The sequence below is a fragment of the Electrophorus electricus genome, chromosome 1 (assembly GCF_041902795.1).
Source record: "Electrophorus electricus isolate QZ-2024a chromosome 1, ASM4190279v1, whole genome shotgun sequence".
Taxonomy (NCBI): Eukaryota; Metazoa; Chordata; class Actinopteri; order Gymnotiformes; family Gymnotidae; genus Electrophorus; species Electrophorus electricus.
In genome coordinates this window covers 21,023,721-21,047,547 of record NC_137497.1, presented here as the reverse complement: position 1 = coordinate 21,047,547, position 23,827 = coordinate 21,023,721, and the positions used below count along the sequence as shown (strand labels likewise).

The following is a 23,827-nucleotide window of genomic DNA, read 5'->3' as shown; positions in this document are numbered from 1 at the left end:
TAAAAACCCACACAGCATAATGCATAAAATTAGATGCACATGCATAACAAAATCATTACAGCAGCCTCAGGCAACATTAGTGTTGTGTGTGTGTGTGTGGGTATGTGTGTGTTTTTATGACTCACATGAACGGTGAAGTCCTTTGGAGTGCTGTTTATGTGTCCAGTGGGTGACACGTTACGAGGGATGTGTTCCAAGGTAACGTGGGTAATCTGGACGGGGTAGGACAGAGCGATAACCAGGAAACTTTGGGAACCACGGACCGCCCGGCAGTTAACAGGGTAGACCTCAGGCTGGAGAGAGAGAGAGAGAGAGAGAGAGAGAGAGAGAGAGAGAGAGAGAAGAATTTTGAAACAGTAGGTTTATTATCAATATGTGTTCTAGGACATAGGAGGCATCCAATAAAGGTGTGTGGTTTCGATCCTGCAGTGACTCTTCAGCCAATGAGAGTACTCACATCCAGAGGGGCTCAGACAGGTGTGTGAAGGTGCGTGGGATCAATCAGTGTGCAACAGTTGTGCAGTGAGTAAGAGATACCAGTCCCATGCTCCTGTAAAAAATAACACACCTGTCACTAAAGCCCCTGTCAGTTACACACGTCACTAACATGCCAGTCATCAAAAAATCTGTTACCAATACACCTGCTGTCATTTCCTAACTGCTACCAGCAGACCTGTCAGCTTACACTGCATCAGTACATGTGCGTTTCTGTCATTGTGTCTTTTGTGTGTTGAGTGCAAATTTCTTTCTCCACACGGGAGCTCGGACATGAGATGATTTGAGATGTAGTGACTCAGGAATGCAGACTCACTAAAACCCAGCAAGAGGAGGAAAAGGAGGAGAAGGAGAGCCTTCCTCACACCTGCACTGCGTCTGTGGAGAGACAGAGAGAGAACATGGCTATGCAGAGTGCAGAGTTGCATACACAAACATGCTCATATACACTCACGTACAGACACGCACATATACACGTTCACATGCACACACACGCATGTCCACACACAAATGTACCTGCTGAACAGAAAAACATCAAGCAGAGAGATTCCAGAGGTCAGACTGTACCATGCTATTCCCATCAACAAGTAGAGCACTGCAAAGGCACGAGCTAAACAAACAAACAAACAATACATCATTCAAACAGGTGATAATGATGATGATAAGGTCTGTTTAATATGGTGAGGAGTGAGCGCTTTTCAGAACCCAAACTCTGCCTCAGCTGAAGCCTGAACAGAACCTGAGAGAAGTTAGATTCTCTGTCTAACTGTCTCTCTCTCTCTCTCTCTCTCTCTCCCACACACACACACACACACACACACACACACTCACTGGACTCTGTGCTCTGTGGGTAGTCGCCATCCTCTGATGAGGATTTTCCTGAGGAGAAGTTTGCTGGCTCTGTGACAAGGTGGGGAGAAGATGATGCCTTTAGCTGTTCCAAAGCTGCCTGGAGGCTGGATCTCAGATGGAAAATCTGATGCTGGTGCTGAGAGTTGATACTGGGGGGACAAAATGCAAAAAGTCCTAAACATTCGCGCAATAAGTGGTTTAATGAGTGAGCTGAGATAAAGGAAGAGAAAAGGCCCTCTTACTTCTTCACTTTAACTCGCAGTGCCTGCATATTTCTTTGAAGTGTCTGCACACACAAAAACACAAATACACACACAGTCATATCAGAGAATTATATCTGGTGCTGTCACACCCTTATTTGCATTTTTTTACATTTTTAGTTCAAGTGCCAATTCATTACAGTAATTTACAAGTACTAAAGTAATTCTCTGGCTGGTATTGTCATCTAAGTGATACATTATTTTTTATTTCAGGATATCTTGCTTTACTCATTTGTTTTGTATTCTGTATTCTGCTGGATGATACTGTAGAGTGATTTTTATTATATTGTGCACCTGACAGTCCACACCATTCATTTGAAAAATAATCCTTTGTGCTCCACTGAATTATTATGACTCTCTCCCTCTCTGACTCTCATATTCTTTCTCTCACTATTTTCCTCTCTCTCTCTCTCTCTCTCTGTCTCTCTCTCTCTTTTTCTCACCAGCATGGCCTCCATGTTTCTCGCTCTGTCCTCAGACCACTTCATCATCTCGTCCCTGATAGCTGACAACTTCACACTGAGCACATGATTCTGCAGGCAGCACCAGAGAGAGAGAGAGAGCGAGAGAGAAAGCAAGAGAGAGAAGAATGTTGAAATAGTGGATTTATTACCTGTGAGTAGTATAAAACAGTATTTGTTCTAGGACATAGGAGGCATCCAATAAACGTGTGTGGTGTCAGTCCTCCAGTGACTCTTCATCCAATGAGAGTACTCACATCCAGAGGGGCTTGGACAGGTGTGTTGAGCTGCGTGGGATCAGCTGTGGTCTTTTCTTCAGTGTCTAACATTTGAGTACCATGCTCCTGTAAAAAATAACACACCTGTCACTAAAGCACCTGTCAGCTACACACGTCACTAACGCTGTAGTCATCAAATCATCTGTTATGAATACACCTGCTGTCGTTTACTAACTGTTCCAGCACACCTGTTATCTTACACTGCATCGGTACATGTGTGTTTCTGTCTTTGTGCTTTTTGTGTGCTGCATGTAAATTTTTTTCACCACACAGGAGCTCGGACATGAGATGATTTGAAATGTAGTGACTCAGAAATGCAGACTCACCAAAAAGTAGCAAGAGGAGGAAGAGGAGGAGGAGGATAGCCTTCCTCACACCTGCAGTGTGTCTGTGGAGAGACAGAGAGAGAACATAGCAATGCAGAGTACAGAGTTGTATATACAAACACAAACATGCGCATACACACTCGTGTACACACATATACACATTCACATGCACACACAAACTTACCTGCTGAGCAGAAAAACATTAAGCGGTGAGATTTCAGAGGTCAGCCTGTGCCATGCTGTTCCCAGCCACCAGTACAGCAATACAAAGGCACGAGCTAAACAAACAAACAATACATCATTAAAACAAGTGATAATGATGCTTTTTCCACAATAACCACAAAATACAGCAGAAGGTAAACGTTTCATGAAAACATGGGGCAAGCTGATGCTACTGCAGTACTAATTTACTACTGCTTTAGCATTGTTTTAGTATAACTATAGTATAGTTTTAAAATAGCTTTAGAATATCGTTAGTGCCGCTTTAACACTGCTTTAGTAACAGTTCAATGAAGTACAATGAAGCAAATTCAATCTGACTAGGGGAGTTGGAGATGGAATTTAAGTATCTGGTGCACAAGAGGTATATGATGAGTATTAGGTATATGGTGAGTATTAAGTAAATTAATTGATGTATTGACAATCTGTTTAAAAAGTTTATTACAGTAATACTAATTTAGTATATACATGGCTATAATACATACAGACTTCCATGAATGTGTGTGTGTGTGTGTGTGTGTGTGGGTAAGAAGAAACACTGATTATAGCTTCTCATAAACTGGTTATAAACAGTTGAATATGAAATCAGCATTGACCTGTAAATTCGGCCTCCGTGATGAGCTCACTGGTGTATGGGCCATGTGATTGGCTGAGGCTGCCATCATGGCTTGAGGTGTGGGAGGACTTGACCAGCCTGCGGTTGCCTGCCTTCCTCTTAAAGACCCTGCAGAGAAACAGAGACAGAAACAGAGAAAGAGGAAGAGGCAGAGGCAGAGAAATAGGGAGGGTGAGAAAGAGGCTGATGTACACCAAATACACGTGCACTCCTACACACACACACATAAACACACACACACACACACGTGTATGCACACACACCTGAAGGGGGTCTCTTTGTAAGAGATGGGTCGAGTAGATCCATTAGAAAAGGTTCTTGCAGCGTCATCATCGTGGGGGTAGTACCCACCTGTTAGTAAACGTGCACTGCACCTTGACATCTCTGCAAGAAGAGACAATTAATTAATCAGTCAACCAATCAGTCAGTTAAAAGGATCTAATGTTTTCATTTATTCATATAGGCTTTCCAGGAATATAGGCATGAAGTTCCATCTGAACGTTACATTAATGAATAGGACATACACTAAAATGTACTTACTAAATAATTCAATTTTATTTAAATAGCATGGGAGTCAGACTCAGAATCGTCCTTTGCTGCGATTCATGAATGGCTTCTCTGCAGGCTGAATAAGCGGTTTTCCTAGATAAGAATCTAGTCCTGGCCTAATCCAGAACTAAACAGTAGTGCCATCTCTGAAGTGTTGAGGTAGCGGGTGGTAGTGATGGGGGAGTGGCTAATGGTGGTGGAGGGTGGGAGGTGGTAGTGCTTGTGGTGAAGGGGAGGAGTGGGTGCTGGTGGGGGCAGTTCTGGGGGTAGATGAAAGCTTTACATGCACTTAGTTTGCTACTCACGTCATTCAATTTTGGCTTCACAGGAAGGCATTCAGTCAAATAATAGAGAATCTACCGTCCACTATAGCCAACTAGCTAACACAATTACAATAAATAATAATAATAACAAATAATAGAGAATCTACCACCTGCTATCGCTATCTAGCTAACAAAATAAAAATAAATAATGATAACAAATAACAGAGAATCTACCGCCCGCTATAGCTAGCTAGCTAACAAAGTGACAATAAATAATAATAACAAATAACAGAGAATCTACCGCCCGCTATAGCTAGCTAGCTAACAAAGTGACAATAAATAATAATAACAAATAATGGTGAATCTACCGCCCGCTATAGCTAGCTAGCTAACAAAGTGACAATAAATAATAATAACAAATAATGGTGAATCTACCGCCCGCTATAGCTAGCTAGCTAACAAAGTGACAATAAATAATAATAACAAATAATGGTGAATCTACCGCCCGCTATAGCTAGCTAGCTAACAAAGTGACAATAAATAATAATAACAAATAATGGTGAATCTACCGCCCGCTATAGCTAGCTAGCTAACAAAGTGCAGATAGCCAGCACAGCATTGTTCCAAAGCTTTTCCGCATCAACAACAAATAATTATCTAACCGACTTATTTTGTACAGCGAAATAGATTAATTAAAAGACGCAGCCTTTGAACAAAAGTAATGTGCGTGCAGAGGCAGATGAAAAGGCGATAGCTGTCCAGGATGGGGTTTGACAGTTGCCAAAAACTCCTCCTTTTGCGTCGCATTTGGTTGTTTCTAAATGATCAGACTGGCACGACATTAACGCGCTTAATCTAATAACGCTCGCTCCCTAACGGTGGAGTATAAAGGAACTGCACATGCAAAGGTTTACAGAATCTACACTAATTTTTCTTTCTTGTAGGGGCAGGAATATTTTCAATTTCAAAGTAACTGCATTACGACTCTGTTTACTTTATAGAACATTCGGTATCGGTGGTATCCAAATTACACCTCAAAACGTATTGGATTAAATATTTGTGATGAAGGATTTAAAATGTATATAATCTGAACACATTTAGTGCAGTACTTTTTAGTGCACGTACCTTTCAGCTGGGTTTGTTATCGATAAAGCCACCGACAAGAATGAAGATTGTTTAGTGTTTTGGTTTAAATGCTTAGCACATATCATATAGTTGCGTGACTTAGTTTACTACGTAATAATGATCAGTTACACAAAAACTCGGTATCTCAGGCAACTTTAGAACCTTTGAGAGTGCATACAAGAATTGAATAAATGAAATATACTAGGTTTTATTTCTCTTGAATAATTTCTGTTAAAATAGGATGTAACATTATGAGTGGAATTATAAACAAAACAAAAGAAAAAAACAATGTTTACACAGCCTGTTGTTGGCCGACCCGACTCGGAAGAAAGATCAGAAACACCAGTTAGAGCTATGTGGAAGAGACTATTCTTTGCACTTTCAGCAGTCTTAGATGGCAAAGATTTGAATTAAGGTACTCCATTACCTTAGGTTAACTTAAGTTCATTTGAAATTAATCTCACAGATGTCATTTTACCTGTCGCTCATCCGTAGATAGAAAATTGCCACATTTATGCATTTATACAATAATAGTATTTTGCTATTAAAATGAAATTACGCCATCATTGTTAGTCATAGCGTTTTGTTTGAGCTTCAGATTTTGTTCTTGACCGCAGGGATTCATCTTCAGGCCAAAGGTGAAAGTACGTTTTGACTCAGTGAGTGTGCACACACGTGTCTGTCGGTGTTGTTGAACGTGGCTCTGTGGGAGTCCAGGTTGTGGCGCATATTTATGTTAGCGCATCCGTGAACCAGCAGTAAACACTGAGCCACTGCTCAAACTGAAGCTGCGGTTGGGAAACTGTCCCCGACTGATCAATTTTACTAGAAAGACCCATTTGTCCAGTAAGCAGGGCATGCTAGAGAGAGAGAAGGGTAAGAGGACGTGCAAGTTTTTCTTTTTTTTTTTTTTTTAGCAGTGGTGCTGTTGGTGGTGGTGGGGGCTGTATTTGGTGCAGATATGAGTTAAATAGATGTTGCTCATATCGTATATGAATAAAAATATGTTGTAAAAATTCTCCAGTGTGTAAAACCTTAACGATGTCGCTGAAATAAGCAGACTTCTTAAAACAGGACAGCCTGGACACTGAAGAAGGAACCACACAAAAAATAAACATTAATGTGCAATTTGTTATATGATATACTGGAAGAACACTTTGAAAGCCAATACTGTGCAGTTAGAGAAGCTGACCAAGTGCAAGGAAGACCTGGTTAACTGTAGAGATATTCAAGCCTGGTTAACTGTTGTCAGATATTCGCTCAGCAAACATTCCATTGGTTGAGGTTGTCCTGGAAATTACTAATTTTGTAGGCTTATATTACCACATATGCAATCACAGCTTTATCAAATGAAAATGGAAAAAAGAAAGAAAAAAATGATGCATTTGGATAGCAAGTCCACATGTGAAGTACAGACTGCATGGATGAGTAACTCCAAACTGTTGGCACACATTCTGCTAAAGGCAGTGGGTGCAGGAAAACTGCTATTAGCACGTCCATCATTTTTGAGGTGATTAACATTGCTTTTCTAAGACAGATGTCTGTTTCTGACATCTTTTACTTTTACATCCTATAAATGGTGACTGCTCCATATTATGTGCGATTATTTAAATCTGGATCTTAAAAACAATTTCCTTTGTGCAGGTTTTGATTAAGGGTTACAGGTACAACATCATTTTGAGAGAGAAAACACTTTACTCATCTGTTACAGAGAGAAGGATTCCAGCATGAACACTGAGTATTACATAACAGGTTTGGGACACAGAATATAAATACAATACACCCAATCTTTGGAAAGTAGAATAATGTCACACACACAGAGAACTGTTAGAGTAACAGCTTTCTTTATTAACCCTCACCCTGGTTCTTGGTCAGTATCTGATAGTTCTGACAGTGTCCACAGCCTGTCAGGCTTCACCCCTGATTATCCTGCCTGCTGCCCCACCGCCGCTCTGTTACACCTCTCTCTCTCTCTCTCTGTTCTGGTGCCCTCTGTTCTGTGTGGATGGGGTGCATATAATTGTTTATGTTCCAGTGTTCATTTTCTTGTGTTCATTTCCCAGTAACTGGTGAAGCACCATTCACATAAACATGATTCTGCATCACCAGAGTGAGGGCCAGGGGCAGCTTTTCTGGTTATTCTGCTCTACTGTCAGTACAGTGTTTGGGTTGAAACCATGTATCACATCATCATCAGCATCATGTACACAACCATGAATTTAACTTGGATGTTTATAAACTGTAGATTATCCATTAAAGTCTTTGATTTGTTTGTCCACAGTGACCAGAAGAAGCATGAAAACATTTATAAAGAAAAGCTGGAGTCAGTGTTCAAGGTGTGTAAATGTGTGTGTGTGTGTGTGTGTGTGTGTGTGTGTGTGTGTGTGTTTGTGTGTGTGTGTGTGTGTGAGGGGGAAGGGTCTTTATCATTAGAGTGTGTTTGGATCACAGATCATGATGAGACTCTGTGGTTTACTGGTTCATGTTTTACTTGAATGACTTTTTGTAATTTAACTGATAATGAACAAAACTCAAACTTCACAAACTACTATGTTATAGCTTTATAAAATGAACTAATATTTAAACTTTAAGATACAGCTCAGTTAATGTGATGCTTATGTTCTTTTATAAACCATAATGTGCACATGACCACCCAATCCCACTCAGTTCAGTCCTCTCATGTTTAATGGATCATCCTGTGTTAAAAAGATCTGTATATGACACTAATTTTACTGATACTGTTTATTCAGGAGCTGGAGGACAAAATCATCTCTCTGGTGAAGAATGAGCTGAAGAGATTTAAGAATCTACTGAGCTCAGATTACCCAGCATGCACTGAGAGACAGGGGGAGGATGAGGAGGATCAGAGCAGTATCAGAGAGGGGGCGCTGGAGATCACACTGCACGTCCTAAGGAAGATGAACCAGAAAGACCTCGCTAACACACTACTGACCAGTAAGAGTTCTGGGTCATGACATTATTACATTTAGCAGGTGCTTTTATTGAAAAAAAATAAATACTTACAATTGTGAGTACAAATCAAGCAATTGAGGGTTAATGGTCTTGCTCAGGGGCCCAACAGTGGCAACTTTTTAGTGGTGGGGCTTGAACTGACAACCTTCTGATTGTTAGTGTAGTACATTAACTGCTGGACTATGTGTCATGTGTTTTGAGGATACATTCTTTAGGGCTGAGATTTAATTTGACCAATGAGATTTGAGCACAAATCACTGGCAGATGTTGATCTTTTTTTTTTTCTCTGTCCACATACACCCCCTCCTCCCACCCCGAGTATCAGAGTATCAGAGTATATGTTCATGAATGAATCATGTGAGAGTTTGGATACAATCACCATCAAGTTTACTCACAAGTGGAATAGTTCAAGTGCTCAGACACCAGTGATCAGACCTCAAACCAGCCCATCTAACCATAAACTCAAACCAAAACCTAATCATAACTCACCCTGGCCCTAATCCTGACTCAAACCCTATCCGAAATCCAGTTAAAATCCAGCTGTCAACTGCATGTCTATAACATCTTGTTGAGTATGTATCATTTATTTTATATCTTCTCAAGTTCACACCTGCAGATATGAGCTTTGATACTCAAAAAAAGTGAAAAGCTACTGAATTCATCAGATTATAAACATTTTATTTAAAGAGTTAATTAAAACACTACTGAATTCATTAATCTACTGAATGTCTTCAGATGCTTCACTTCTGTTACCTCACTGACGTGTTACTGAGGGTCTTTTGAGCATTTATTTAATGTTAAAAGCATCACTTAAAAGAAAGTGTCACTTTATTCTTTGTAACTCAGATTGGAACACAGGTCCTATCTAACAGATCACATTAGAACACAGGTCCTATCTCACAGATCACATTAGAACACAAGTCCTATCTCACAGATCACATTAGAACACAGGTCCTATCTCACAGATCACATTAGAACGCAGGTCCTATCTCACAGATCACATTAGAACGCAGGTCCTATCTCACAGATCACATTAGAACACAGGTCCTATCTCATAGATCACATTAGAACACAGGTCCTACCTCACAGATCACATTAGAACACAGGTCCTATCTCACAGATCACATTAGAACGCAGGTCCTATCTCACAGATCACATTAGAACGCAGGTCCTATCTCACAGATCACATTAGAACGCAGGTCCTATCTCACAGATCACATTAGAACGCAGGTCCTATCTCACAGATCACATTAGAACGCAGGTCCTATCTCACAGATCACATTAGAACGCAGGTCCTATCTCACAGATCACATTAGAACGCAGGTCCTATCTCACAGATCACATTAGAACGCAGGTCCTATCTCACAGATCACATTAGAACGCAGGTCCTATCTCACAGATCACAGGTTGTCCCCCCCCTCCTTGTCCAGTCTGGGTTGTAGATCTCCTCAGTCAGGTGATGGTTACCAGTGTGTGTGTGTGTGGAGATCCTACATTAAAGCACATGTAGGTGATTGAAGGCTCCAACACCAGGTGCTTAAGTTAAACCATAAAGTTGTGGAACACTGGAATGTAGTAACACTGTCCAGTGATTAATTAGTTTAAATGTATTAATGATGGTTAAATGATATTTGATGTCATGGGTAGTTGTGTGTCTGTGTGTTGAGAATGGTCCTACCTTTAAAACAGTGGCCAACAGTGTTTATAGTTCACACTCTTAGTAAAACAGCCAGAGAAAATGTGCTGCAGTGTAACATATAGAAGAGTTCAAGTATGAACTATCAGTGTGTATATACACACACACACACACACACACACCACACCACACCACACAGCGTAACATACAAAAGGGTTCAAATATGAACTATCAGTTCAGCTTTCTGACCAACATTACAGTTCAACTAAGATTTACCACTGGAGGTTTCATGCCCAATCTAGCAGGAATAAACAATCTGTTTATAACAATCTGTTTATCTCTTTTCCTGTAACTCCCGTAATGAGTCTTTTATGAATGAATCTAAAAGAGATTAGCATGTGTTCTGTTGTCTTCCTCTTTTATCAGAACTGGCCCCTGCTTGCCACAGAAAGCTCAAATCCAAACTGAGGGAAAAATGTCAGAAGATTCATGAAGGAATCTCACAGCAGGGAACCACAGCACTTCTGAATGAGATCTACACAGAGCTCTATATCACAGAGGGAGGGAGTGGAGAGGTCAATAATGAGCATGAGGTGAGACAGATTGAGGCAGCGTCCAGGAGACGAGTAACACAGGAGACACCCATCAAATGCAGTGACATCTTTAGACCCTTACCAGGACAAGACAAAGCCATCAGAACAGTGCTGACTAAAGGAGTGGCTGGAATTGGCAAAACAGTCTCTGTGCAGAAGTTCATACTGGACTGGTCTGAAGGAAACATAAATCAGGATGTTCTCTTCATATTCCCATTTCCTTTTAGGGAGCTGAATTTGATGAAGAAGAAAAAGTTCAGTCTGGTGGAGCTTCTTCATCGCTTTTTCCCAGAAACATGTGAATTAAAACCTAAACATTATACAAACTACAAAATTCTGTTCATCTTTGATGGTCTGGATGAGTGTAGACTTCCTCTAGATTTCCAGAACAATGAGAGATTGTGGGATGTAACAGAGTCAACCTCAGTGGATGTGCTGCTGACAAACCTCATCAAGGGGAATATGCTTCCCTCTGCTCTCCTTTGGATAACCTCTCGACCAGCAGCAGCCAATCAGATCTCTCCTGAGTGTGTTGACCAGGTAACAGAGGTAAGAGGGTTCAGTGAACCACAGAAAGAGGAGTATTTCAGGAAGAGAATCAGTGATCAGGGCCTGGCCAATAGAATCATCGTACACATGAAGTCATCAAAAAGCCTCTACATCATGTGCCACATTCCAGTCTTCTGTTGGATTGCAGCCACTGTTTTAGAGAGAATGTTGGGTGAAGCAGAGAGTGGAGAGATCCCCAAGACTCTGACTCAGATGTTCACACATTTCCTGATCTTTCAGCTCAGACACAAGGATCAAAAGTATGGACGAAGTATGAAAGGACAAAAAGGTCCCACTCACCCAGGTCACATGAGAAAACATGTTTTGGCACTGGGAAAACTGGCTTTCCAACAGCTAGAAAAAGGCAACCTGATCTTCTATGAGGAAGACCTGAGAAACAGTGGCATAGATGTCAGAGAAATGTCAGTGTATTCAGGAATGTGCACTCAGATCTTCAGAGAGGAGTTTGAGCTACAGCTGGGGAAGGTGTTCAGCTTTGTTCATCTGAGTGTTCAGGAGTTTCTGGCTGCTTTATATGTGTTTATTTCCTTCATCTCCACCAACACCAATGTGCTGCAACAGAAATACTCTGGATTTTTCAGTATTTTCAAAACCCCAATGTCTATCTTCCTCAACAGTGCAGTGGACAAGGCCTTCCAGAGTCAAAATGGACACCTGGACCTTTTTCTTCGCTTCCTTCTGGGTCTCTCACTGGAGTCCAATCAGACTCTTTTACGAGGCCTACTGACACAGACAGGAAGCAGCTCTCACAGCAAAGAGGAAACAGTCAAGTACATCAAGGAGAAGATCAGTGACAGTCCCTCTACAGAGAAATCCATCAATCTGTTCCACTGTCTGAATGAACTGAATGATCATTCTCTAGTGCAGGAAGTCCAAACATACCTGAGCAGAGGAAGTATCAGTGGTCTCCATGGAGCCAGACTGTCTCCTGCTCAGTGGTCAGCTCTGGTGTTTGTGTTGCTGAACTCAGAAGAGGAGCTGGATGAGTTTGACCTGAGGAAATATGACCCATCAGAGGAATGTCTGCTGAGAATGCTGCCAGTGGTCAAAGCATCCAGAAAAGCCATGTGAGTATTTTCATTTAGAGATGAACAGTGGGTGTAGCAGGCAGTGGATGTTCTTGACTCAGAAGGTCTTCTGTGAAAAATGAAAAGGAGAGTGAGCCAACATTAGAGAGAGAGCAGGATAGAGAGATCCTACATTAAAGTACATGTAGGTGATTGAAGGCTCCAACACCAAGTGCTTAAGTTAAACCATAAAGTTGTGGAACATTGGAATGTAGTAACACTGTCCAGTGATTAATTAGTTTAAATGTATTAATGATGGTTAAATGATATTTGATGTCATGGGTAGTTGTGTGCCTGTGTATTGAGAATGGTCCTACATTTACAACAGTGGCCAACAGTGTTTATAGTTCACACTCTTAGTGAAACAGACAGAAAATGTGCTGCAGTGTAACATACAGAAGTGTTCAAGTACGAACTATCAGTGTGTACACACGCACACACGTATGCATGCACGCACACACACACACACACACACACACACACACACACACACCACACCACACAGTGTAACATACAAAAGGGTTTAAATATGAACTATCAGTTCAGCTTTCTGACCATTACAGTTCAACCACTACTGACCAATACAGAGAAAAGTGTATAAGGATGAGCATGACCAGTGTGTACACACGTGTACACGTGCACACACACACACACACACACACACACACACACACACACACACACACACACACACACACATATATATTTCACACTGATGGCAGTTTTCAAACTTTATCATGGGTTTTCTTTAGAGCCGATGATGGTGATTGGGCACATTAGAAAGGTGTAGGTGTTAATATGACTACATCTGAGACACTTTATAAAGGTGTAGGTGTTAATATGACTACATCTGAGACACTTTATAAAGGTGTAGGTGTTAATATGACTACATCTGAGACACTTTATAAAGGTGTAGGTGTTAATATGACTACATGCAGTGAGTCTCCCAGAAGCTCATGCTGTTACTACTGTCACTCACCTAAAACTGTAGCAGTTTACTGCTGTTGCTCACATACAGTAGGATCAATATCTCAGACCACTAGTGAAAATGATTGTTTTGCATTTCTCTCAAGTTTAATACAATGCTTTTCTTTACAAATGATATCATCAGCATAAATTGTCTGATCAGTTTAAAGTTTTTTCATGAATTTCAGAAAGTTTTAGTATTTGGTTCTACTCAAATGCATGTAAGCACAGTTGTGAAACTGACTGTATCAGTTCTTTTGTACAAAAAGTCAGATGTCCTTGAGTCCTCACACAAGCAGTGCAGGAGAAGTGAGTCAGTTCTGATCCAACTGAAACATGTGAACTGTCCTCTTCTCCCCAGTATTTTACTGCACACATACAGTCCATGAAGGACAAACTCCAGGGACACATTTCATGTCAACAGCAGACATGAGATAGTTGCCTCACACACACTTAACTGACTGATGGGACTGCCTCACACACACCTGACTGACTGATGGGATCTGCCTCACACACACCTGACTGACTGATGGGGTCTGCCTCACACACACCTGACTGACTGATGGGGTCTGCCTCACACACACCTGACTGACTGTTGTGGTCTGCCTCACACACACCTGACTGACTGTTGTGGTCTGCCTCACACACACCTGACTGACTGATGGGGTCTGCCTCTCACACACCTGACATACTGATGGGGTCTGCCTCTCACACACCTGACATACTGATGGGGTCTGCCTCACACACACCTGACTGACTGATGGGGTCTGCCTCACACACACCTGACTGACTGATGGGGTCCGTGACTCAGCTATTAAGCCTCCAGGATTCTCGGTGCACCGCACAGACAGAACTCAGCACCTCACTGGGAAAAGCAAAGGCAGAGGAGAATGTTTCATGATCATTGACTCATAGTGTGAGCACAGGAATGTAAACACTAGTAAAAGATTCTGCTCTCTGCATTCTGTCCATTCTTCCATAATCACTACTGCAGTGTTCATCCCACCATCATTACTACTGCAGTGTTCATACACTAATATTCACTACTGCAATATTCATTCCTCCATAATCAATACTACAGTATTCATTACTCCATAATCACTACTGCAGTATTCATTACTCCATAATCACTACTGCAGTATTCATTACTCCATAATCACTACTGCAGTGTTTATTCCTCCATAATCACTACTGCAGTGTTTATTCCTCCATAATCACTACTCTGCGTGTCTTCCAAAAATATTTTCTGTTTGTATATTAGTGTATTTGTGTTTGTGAAACACTGAATGAGATCTATGTTGTTCTGTTTCCTGTTATGGTGTTAGGGGTGGGATATTTTGATACTTGGACTCTGATTATGGTAACTGCCATTCACTGACTTATGAACCAACCATCCATTATTTGGTCACCTGTCTTAGGTTGCTAATGAATGTTATTTGTCATGTCTTTGTCCATTTTGTCTTTGATGAAGACACGGTAGTGTTGAAATGTTGCTGTGTTTGTAAAATTAAAAGGCTGAAAATGTATCAGTGTGTTCCAGACCTTTCAAGCTCTTCTTTACATTTTTGTTAGCAGTTCAGATCTTTTAATTCATCATCCTCTGACTGAACTACATTATTTACTGTATTTACTCGTTTACAGACTATCTGGCTGTGGTCTCACGGAAGAGTCTTGCAAATCTCTCACATCAGTTCTACAAACAGAAAACTCACTGAGAGAGCTGGAGATGAATAATAATGACCTGCAGAATTCAGGAGTGGAGCAGCTCTGTGCTGGACTGAAGAGTTCACACTGTAAACTGGAGATTCTCAGGTGAGTTTCTGTGACTATTTTTGAATGTAAATAAAGAGGCATTTTAAAAAGGTCAGTGTCAACTCCATTACAGTATTAAACAAACATTGCCAGGCAAGGCAATGCAAGGAAATTTACACTTTTATATTATATTATAAAGTTCTCTTCTCTAAATATTTCTAAATATAGTTTTCTGTTGAAACCTCACTGCATTTCATTAAATGACCACACTGTGGAGACAAAGAGTTACATCTGTGATGCATGAGCAGATTTTCAAGTCTAGAAGAGAAATATAACATTGTAAAGAGGAGACACCAATGAGTCCTTGTCCACATGTACAGGTGTATTTATTACAATGCTGCTTCAACTAGGCACTTTGGCATTTTGTCCACAAGCTGCATTTTTGGTCACCTGAGAGCAGAAATTTAGCAAAATGTCTTACAGGATGAATATATTCAGAAACTCCAACAACAGTGTTGTAAAATGAAGTGTTCTAATGTAAGATTTTCACTGAGTGATTTTATCTAGTTTATGTATGGAAACACTGTAAACATCAGTCATTCTAATCTCTCTGCAAATAAAAGCCTTTAAAATCTTAATGAAAACATTTAAAGCTGAACCATTGAGGTTCTGGACACATTACAGGACACTTTTACAAGCACATATGATTTTGCAAAATATATTACAGGATGAATAGATTCAGAAACTCCAAACAGCAGTGTGGTAAAATGAAGTGTTCTAATGTAAGATTTTCACATTACAGGACACTTTTACAAGCACATATGATTCCCTTGTGTTTTTGGGTGGGAGACCCTGTTCTCATTATGATTTACATCGTGTGTTCAACACATGTTGAGATGAGCTGAACTGACAGCCATGCTGGAGGAAAGAACGCAACAAGTTAATATTCATTCAATAGAGCTGAAAGGTTTATTGGTTATTCCTTAAGATAAATCTGTGATCTCTCTCCACAGGTGTTTTTATGAAACATGTAGCTGGCTAATATCAGTAACCTTAAGCTTGCCAAGTTACAGTATATTGTTGGTTAGTACACCTAGATACCTCACACTAATGTCATATTAGCTTGACTTAGGAGTGAATGTTGGCTGCTAATTTTTTCATCAAGCCAGAGACATCAAACAGAAATAGAACAGTGATGGTAGAAGACGTGGAGTCAGCAGAGAGAGAAACTGAGCAGACAGTTGACAGTAAACTCAGGACATCTGAACACAGTAGTGAGGAACAATGTTCAGCACTGGACGAGTGAACCTGTGGACTTAATTACAAGAGAGAAAGAAAGACACACAAGACACAGTAATCAGGAGATTAGGAGGAGAGAAGGAGTGAAGTGTGTGTGTGTGTATGTGGTGCATAGCATGTGTGGTGTTTTGTATTACATCAGAACTTTAGATCAGACATTTCTGCACCCATAATTCATCATTTGATACTACATAATTCAGTTACACTGAGAATTATAACCACACGTAGAAATATAGCCACACACAGAATTAAACCAGACCTCACACTGTTTATTTCAGGACCAATATAAGTACTGTTTATACACAGTAAACCAGACCTCACACTGTTTAGTTCAGAGCCAATATGACTACTGTATATACACAGTAAACCAGACCTCACACTGTTTAGTTCAGGACCAATATAACTACTGTTTATACACAGTAAACCAGACCTCACACTGTTTAGTTCAGGGCCAATATGACTACTGTTTATACATAGTAAACCAGACCTTACACTGTTTAGTTCCAGACCAATATAACTACTGTTTATACACAGTAAACCAGACCTCACACTGTTTAGTTCAGGGCCAATATGACTACTGTTTGAAATCTTATTTATTACACAGATTGACACAAGTATGTTTCATTTACTGTTTATAATGCTTCACCTCAATTGAAACGTGTGTGTGTGTGAGGGAGAGACAGAACTATTATTTGTGTGTGTGTGTGTGTGTGTGTGTGTGTGTGTGAGAGAGAGAGAGGGGGAGAGACAACTATTATCTGTGTGTGTGTGTGTGTGTGTGTATGAGAGAGAACTAGAGAGAGAGACAGATCTATTATTTGTAAGTGTGAGACGGAACTATTATCTGTGAGTTTGTGTGTGTGAAATAGAGAGAGAGAGAGACAGACAGATCTATTTGTGTGTGTTAGAGAGGCAGAATTATTATCTGTGTGTGACCACCACTGATAGAATGTGCTCCTCACTGGACCCCTTGCTGTGCTCCTTGTCTTTCTGCTTCCTCCATACAGGAGAACAAACACTGACCACAGAAAATAGTTAAAACCACAAGATGTCTGGAGGGCTCAGAAGTTCAGAAACAATAGTGAAGGTGTTTTGCAGGGAAATTATATAAAATACAAATAGTGGGAGAGTCAAGGCACTGTTCTGTTAAAAAAAAAAAAAAAAAAAAAAAAGTAAAAAATGTGTAAAACTCTTATTTAATGCATTGTTCATAGCAACACTCTAATACAATGGTTATGCTACAGTTTTAATATGTGTCCAAGCTACATCCCACACAATATAGTAACATGGCCATCTTTAGGGTTCACAAATTATGAAGAAAATCATCAGTATTATCTTACAGTGTTTGATAAATGGTAAAGGAGTGTTGGAGGCAGCCATCTTCAGTTGCTGGTTATTTCAGCTGCAGATGATTAGAGAGAGATACCAACCTTTATACATCTCTGTTATGTGCCAGTGTAGGGGGAGAGACCACAACAGACACTTTATTCTGAGCACAAACCACTATTACAAAAAAGTAATAGAGATCTACAAACATGCCATCTGTCTCTATGGGGAGTATTAGCCAGAATAAAAACCAAACCCAACACCTGCTCCACCCCAAACCTGTCTTCATTAAACATAAATCAGAAGAGGAAAAGAAAATACAGTATTAGATGTAACAAGTTCAAATCCACTCAGTGAATGTACAGTAATCTTCTACACCCACGATATTTTATGTTGATACACACAGCCACACAATAGACTACACTACCCAACACTGGCACAATGACCTGGGGGAGTTGTTCTAGGACAGAGCCAACTCTGGAAACTGAAGGTACAAATCTGTGTTCTATTAGCATGCCTGTGTTCAGTCTGTCTATTAAATCTAATCAGGCTGCAGTTATGGAGTGTTTGTAGTTTCACTGTAACTGTAGTGTGGTAGCAGCAGGGTGTGTTTGGGTGTGTGTAGGGCACCAGAATGGTCAGAAACAGTATAACACCATTATATGTAGTGAAGATAATGTTCATAATATTTTTCTCAACTAAAACTGGGAGCACACGAAACAGCAGAAAACAGTTTGGTCTAGAAATACAGTAATAACCTTGTGATTGTTGCCCTTGTGTTTTTAGGAAGTCTATGTTGACATATTAAAAATGCCAAAAGGTACAATAAAAACACTCCACAAATTCTTAAAATTGTACTATTTGAAAAAAATAAAGGTAGTAATAACGTTAATATCCAAGAAGCACTTGTATCCAGCAGTAACAGAAATATGAGTGACAAGTTTCTCATTTTGAGTGACAGTAATTTGATCCAATCACATATGTGGTAGGACGGCCGGGGCAGCAGAATATTGAATGACGTCATTACAGTGGCCAATAGCATCAGGGGAGCTGTTTTAACTTACTGAGGTGACGAGAACTGTAGTGGATCATGAAAATGACAGAAAATCTCAAACTGGAATTGGAGGATATTTGCTGCTATGGTGATTTCCAAGAGAAAAGGAAAATTCCAGAAAGGGACAGACAAAAAGTAAAAGTAGATGGACTAAGACAGACAGACAAAGCCTGTATGAGTTTTTCACTGAATCTCTGATCGTCATTCATGGCTAACAGCTAACTAGGTAATGTTAGCAAAGAAAGTCTAGCTATGTTGATTTGTTTAGTTGTTTACTGTTCAGCACACATATCTAACCAGCTAACAGTCTCAACAATTTGACCAAACCGTCAATAAGCAAGATTGGACTTCTTGTCTTTGCAACAATCAAGTTACAGTCTTTAGGAGAAATGCGGTTAGATCTTCCCGTAGCTGAGAGCAGGAGGGAGGAGGGTGAGGGTGTGACGGGAGATTTGACGGGGATGTGATTTATAACATCTGGTGTTCATGAAGTACAGCTGTGTATTAATCAGTCAGGTCCCCTACATCAGTTTAAACACATTTAAACCTTGTAGCTAGGTTACAGGTGGTTACTAGGTTACAGGTGGTCACTAGGTTACAACCGCGATCACGCTATCCGCGCTTTAGCGATTCACGGTCAAGTCATCCGCGGTTTAAATTCATTGCGGCTATATGCGCGATTTTACGGTATTTCGCTGCTCACCGCAATCTAACTCTTCCTAAGCAAAGAAACAGATTTGCGTATTTTTAAGAGCTTTGATGGACATGCACGTTTACTACATTTAAAAGTACAAAATACAGTTTACTTGATTGAACTAGTTTAATTGCGTAATTAGATTAAACACAATTGGTAATAAATTTACACAGCTTAATAAGCATTGTGGAAAATGCTTTTTCTACATAATGTTTCTCAGAAGGTTATTATAGATCTTGACTGCCAGCTGAAACAGGGGTTATCACTAGTGAAATGTGGCAAATGTGCAGGGCAGGGGAACTCCAGGGCTGAAATATTCCACTGCCAGTTGAATGGTGGCCCTTGGCCATCACCAGATCATTAATAAATCTATATTGAAGTTTTACATATTTTTCTGAATTTTAACAAAATGCAAAAACAGTTCCACTACCACATGTGAGTAGAAGGCCTTGACTATTAGCAGAGTAAGTTTGGACACTCACTGTACAATGTCTTCATAAATCCATATTAAAGTCAAACTACCTTTAGGCGAAATAATGCACTCATTTTGTATAGACTGAATTTGCAGAGTATCAGCAGAGTAAGTTTGGACAGATTTCACTCTACTATTTTTCATAAACTCCTATTAAAATAATAATACCTTTGGGTGAATTCATGTACTCATTTCATTCAGGTTGATTTTGGATATCTATTTCTCAGAAATGTCCCATAAAGCCAAGACAGTTCCATGACCACATAAGAGTACATTTATATTTACTTTTACAGCATTTGGCAGATGCTCTTATCCAGAACGACTTAGAAAAGTGCTTTGTCATTTCCTCATAGAACAGATCCTAGCCAGTAAAGTAGGTTAGAGTGCAAGATACCAATGAACTAGAATACTGTTGAAATACAGGGATCAGTGCTAATGTCTAGAAGTACAAAATACATTTAAGCTCTATAACAGACAATCAGTGCAATAAACAATAAGTACTAGAGTTAGTCAACATAGGAGCAGTCAACATCAGAGTAATAAACAAGTACTAGAGTTAGTCAACATAGGAGCAGTCAGGGTAGTAAACAATAAGTACTAGAGTTAGTCAACATAGGAGCAGTCATCCTCAGAGTAATAAACACCCTACAAGAAGTACTAGAGTTTCAGTTAGTCAACATAGGAGCAGGATCAGTGGTCATTTATATATTCCACAAACAGATGGGTCTTCAGTCTGTGTTTGAAGACTGCGAGGGACTCTGCTGTCCAGACAGCATGCGGAAGTTTAATAATCCCATATTAAAGTCATACTACCATTAGGGGAATTCATGTACTCATTTACAATATGCTGATTTTGGATATCTATTTCTCAGAGATATTCCCATAATGACAAAATAATTCCACTATACTATATACTATGGAGTATGTTGTGATATCTGTTGTATCTACTGTAGGGTATATTGTAATATTGTATCTACTGTAGAGTACATTGTGATATCTGTTGTTTTTACTGTAGGGTATATTGTAATGTCTGTTGTATCTACTGTAGGGTATATTGTAATGTCTGTTGTATCTACTGTAGGGTATATTGTGATATCTGTTGTATCTACTGTAGGGTATATTGTGATATCTGTTGTATCTACTGTAGGGTATATTGTGATATCTGTTGTATCTACTGTAGGGTATATTGTATTGTCTGTTGTATCTACTGTAGGGTATATTGTGATATCTGTTGTATCTGCTGTAGTGTATATTGTGATATCTGTTGTATCTGCTGTAGTGTATATTGTGATATCTGTTGTATCTGCTGTAGTGTATATTGTAAGGTCTGTTCTATCTACTGTAGGGTATATTGTAAGGTCTGTTGTATCTACTTGCAGTCTAGCTATCTGTAATCTTGAGGAAAACACTTGTGAAAGTCTGGCATCAGCTTTGCAACTTCCAAAAAACGTATGCATCGCTTAGGATTCTTAGACTTTATCTCTGAGTCACAGGTCCAGAAATGTGACAGTGTTTTTACTCCTGTTATCACAGCCAGATGTAGAATTCTGCCAAGATTTTACTGGCATCATCTCATACAGTCTGACATGTAACAGTCTTATAAGACCACTGAAATCACACAGTGTAAGTCCAGCTTTAGAGTTCTTCTGATGTAGGTTAATAGTGCACTAGAGTTCTGAAGGGCTGCATAAAAATAAGAGCTCAAATAAACAGACAGCAGCGATCTGGAGAGGAGTGAATAAAACCATCTGCCATGGAGGACGCCAGAGAGAGATGAGAGTGGAGGAACCTCCAACTACAGTTAGCAGCCTCTCTAGCTGCCCCATGCAGGCTGCTCTGGAAGTGCATCTCACTCTCTGTCTCTCTACCTGTTTCCCTCCTTTCTGCAGACTGTCTGGTTGTTTAGTCACAGAGGAAGGCTGTTCTTCTCTGGCTTCAGCTCTGAGGTCAAACCCCTCCCACCTGAAAGAACTAGACCTGACGTACAACCACCCAGGAGAGTCAGGAGTGAAGCTGCTCTCTGCTAGACTGGAGGATCCCCACTGCAGACTGGACACTCTCAGGTATGGAACGTTAGTGTGTGCATGCGTATGTGGGTTTGTTTGTGTGTGCTTACGTGTATATGTGTGTGTGTGTGTGTGTGTGTGTGTGTGTGTGTGTGTGTGTGTGTGTGTGTGTGTGTGTGTGTGTGTGTGTGTGCGTGCCTATGTGTTTCTGTGTTGGTGTCTGTGTGTGTTTATGAAAGCGTGAGAATGAGAAAATACTGAAAACTGAGTCTTCCATTCCTGAGTAGTGCAGTTCCCATTTCATACTGTGGTGGCTGGTGAGTTCACTCTCCATCATTCTCCTGTAGGAACTGCTGAGTTTTAGTTGACATGCTACATTTCCTCAGCCTCCTCAGGAAGCTGTTCTGTCAGGAGTTTATAAACTCTGTTCCATTTTTTGAGGTTAGTTGTGATTAATTTAAGAACCACAGGGTGTCAGTAACAGCGAGTCGGTTCATGTGTGTAGCGATCGTAAAGTGAGAGAATACAACTCCAAGAGTTCTAGTTATTGTAGTTATTATAGTTATTGTAGTTATTATAGTTATTGTAGTTATTATAGCCGTGCTAATGCAGTTGTCTGCGTACATCTCATACCTTTTGAAAACATTGTGGTTGTGTGTAGTTTATTGTATTGTTATTTGTAATCACAGATCATTATTTGGTGGATAATGTTATTCTCTGTGAAGTTTGGTGCATTGTGTGTTGTGTATATCAGTACTTGTTGTGGCTGGCTTGTTCTTGATTTGTCTTTCATGTGATTCAGTTTCACGTTTCCTCCTGTTGTCAATAAAACTGAACAAGAGCTGAACATTTTCAGAGTTCTGATGTCAGGAGAGTGTTTACCTGCAGGTCTGTGTATCGTACATAAACAGAGGACACAGCAGATACTGTTGGGATTTCTTTATGATGTGGTGTTTGTTGTAGGTCCAGGTGAGGTCCTCACTGATGTGGGGTGTGTGTTGTAGGTCCAGGTGAGGTCCTCACTGATGTGGTGTATGTGTTGTGGGTCCAGGTGAGGTCTTCACTGATGTGGTGTGTGTTGTAGGTCCAGGTGAGGTCCTCAATGATGTGTTGTGTGTGTTGTAGGTCCAGATGAGGTCCTCACTGATGGGGTGTGTGTTGTAGGTCTAGTTGAGGTCCTCACTGATGTGGGGTGTGTGTTGTAGGTTCAGGTGAGGTCCTCAATGATGCATTGTGTATGTTGTATGTCCAGGTGAGGTCCTCACTGATGTGGTGTGTGTTGTAGGACCAGGTGATGTCCTCACTGATGTGGGGTGTGTTGTAGGACCAGGTGATGTCCTCACTGATGTGGGGTGTGTTGTAGGTCCAGGTGAGGTCCTCACTGATGTGGGGTGTGTGTTGTAGGTCCAGGTGAGGTCCTCACTGATGTGGTGTATGTGTTGTGGGTCCAGGTGAGGTCTTCACTGATGTGGTGTGTGTTGTAGGTCCAGGTGAGGTCCTCAATGATGTGGGGTGTGTTGTAGGACCAAGTGATGTCCTCACTGATGTGGGGTGTGTTGTAGGTCCAGGTGAGGTCCTCACTGATGTGGGGTGTGTGTTGTGGGTCCAGGTGAGGTCCTCACTGATGTGGTGTGTGTGTTGTAGGTCCATGTGAGGTCCTCAATGATGTGTTGTGTGTGTTGTAGGTCCAGATGAGGTCCTCACTGATGGGGTGTGTGTTGTAGGTCCAGTTGAGGTCCTCACTGAAGTGGGGTGTGTCGTAGGTCCAGGTGAGGTCCTCACTGATGTGGGGTGTGTTGTAGGTCCAGGTGAGGTCCTTACTGATGTGGGGTGTGTCGTAGGTCCAGATGAGGTCCTCACTGATGCGGTGTGTGTGTTGTAGGTCTAGGTGAGGTCCTCACTGATGTGGGGTGTGTTGTAGGTCCAGGTGAGGTCCTCACTGATGTGGGGTGTGTTGTAGGTCCAGGTGAGGTCC

The 23,827-nt window shown here is 40.7% G+C and overlaps 1 protein-coding gene across 1 annotated transcript in view; it reads left to right on the top strand.

Moving 5' to 3' along the window:
* Positions 1-23,827, top strand: part of LOC118241308 (NLR family CARD domain-containing protein 3-like) — a 56,905-nt gene that overhangs the window by 23,207 nt on the left and 9,871 nt on the right. The window contains exons 2-5 of the mRNA XM_081697214.1: positions 8,195-8,399; positions 10,480-12,283; positions 14,891-15,061; positions 21,736-21,909. Of these exons, the coding sequence (XP_081553340.1) occupies positions 8,195-8,399; positions 10,480-12,283; positions 14,891-15,061; positions 21,736-21,909 (2,354 nt within the window). The remainder of the gene's footprint in view (positions 1-8,194; positions 8,400-10,479; positions 12,284-14,890; positions 15,062-21,735; positions 21,910-23,827) is intronic.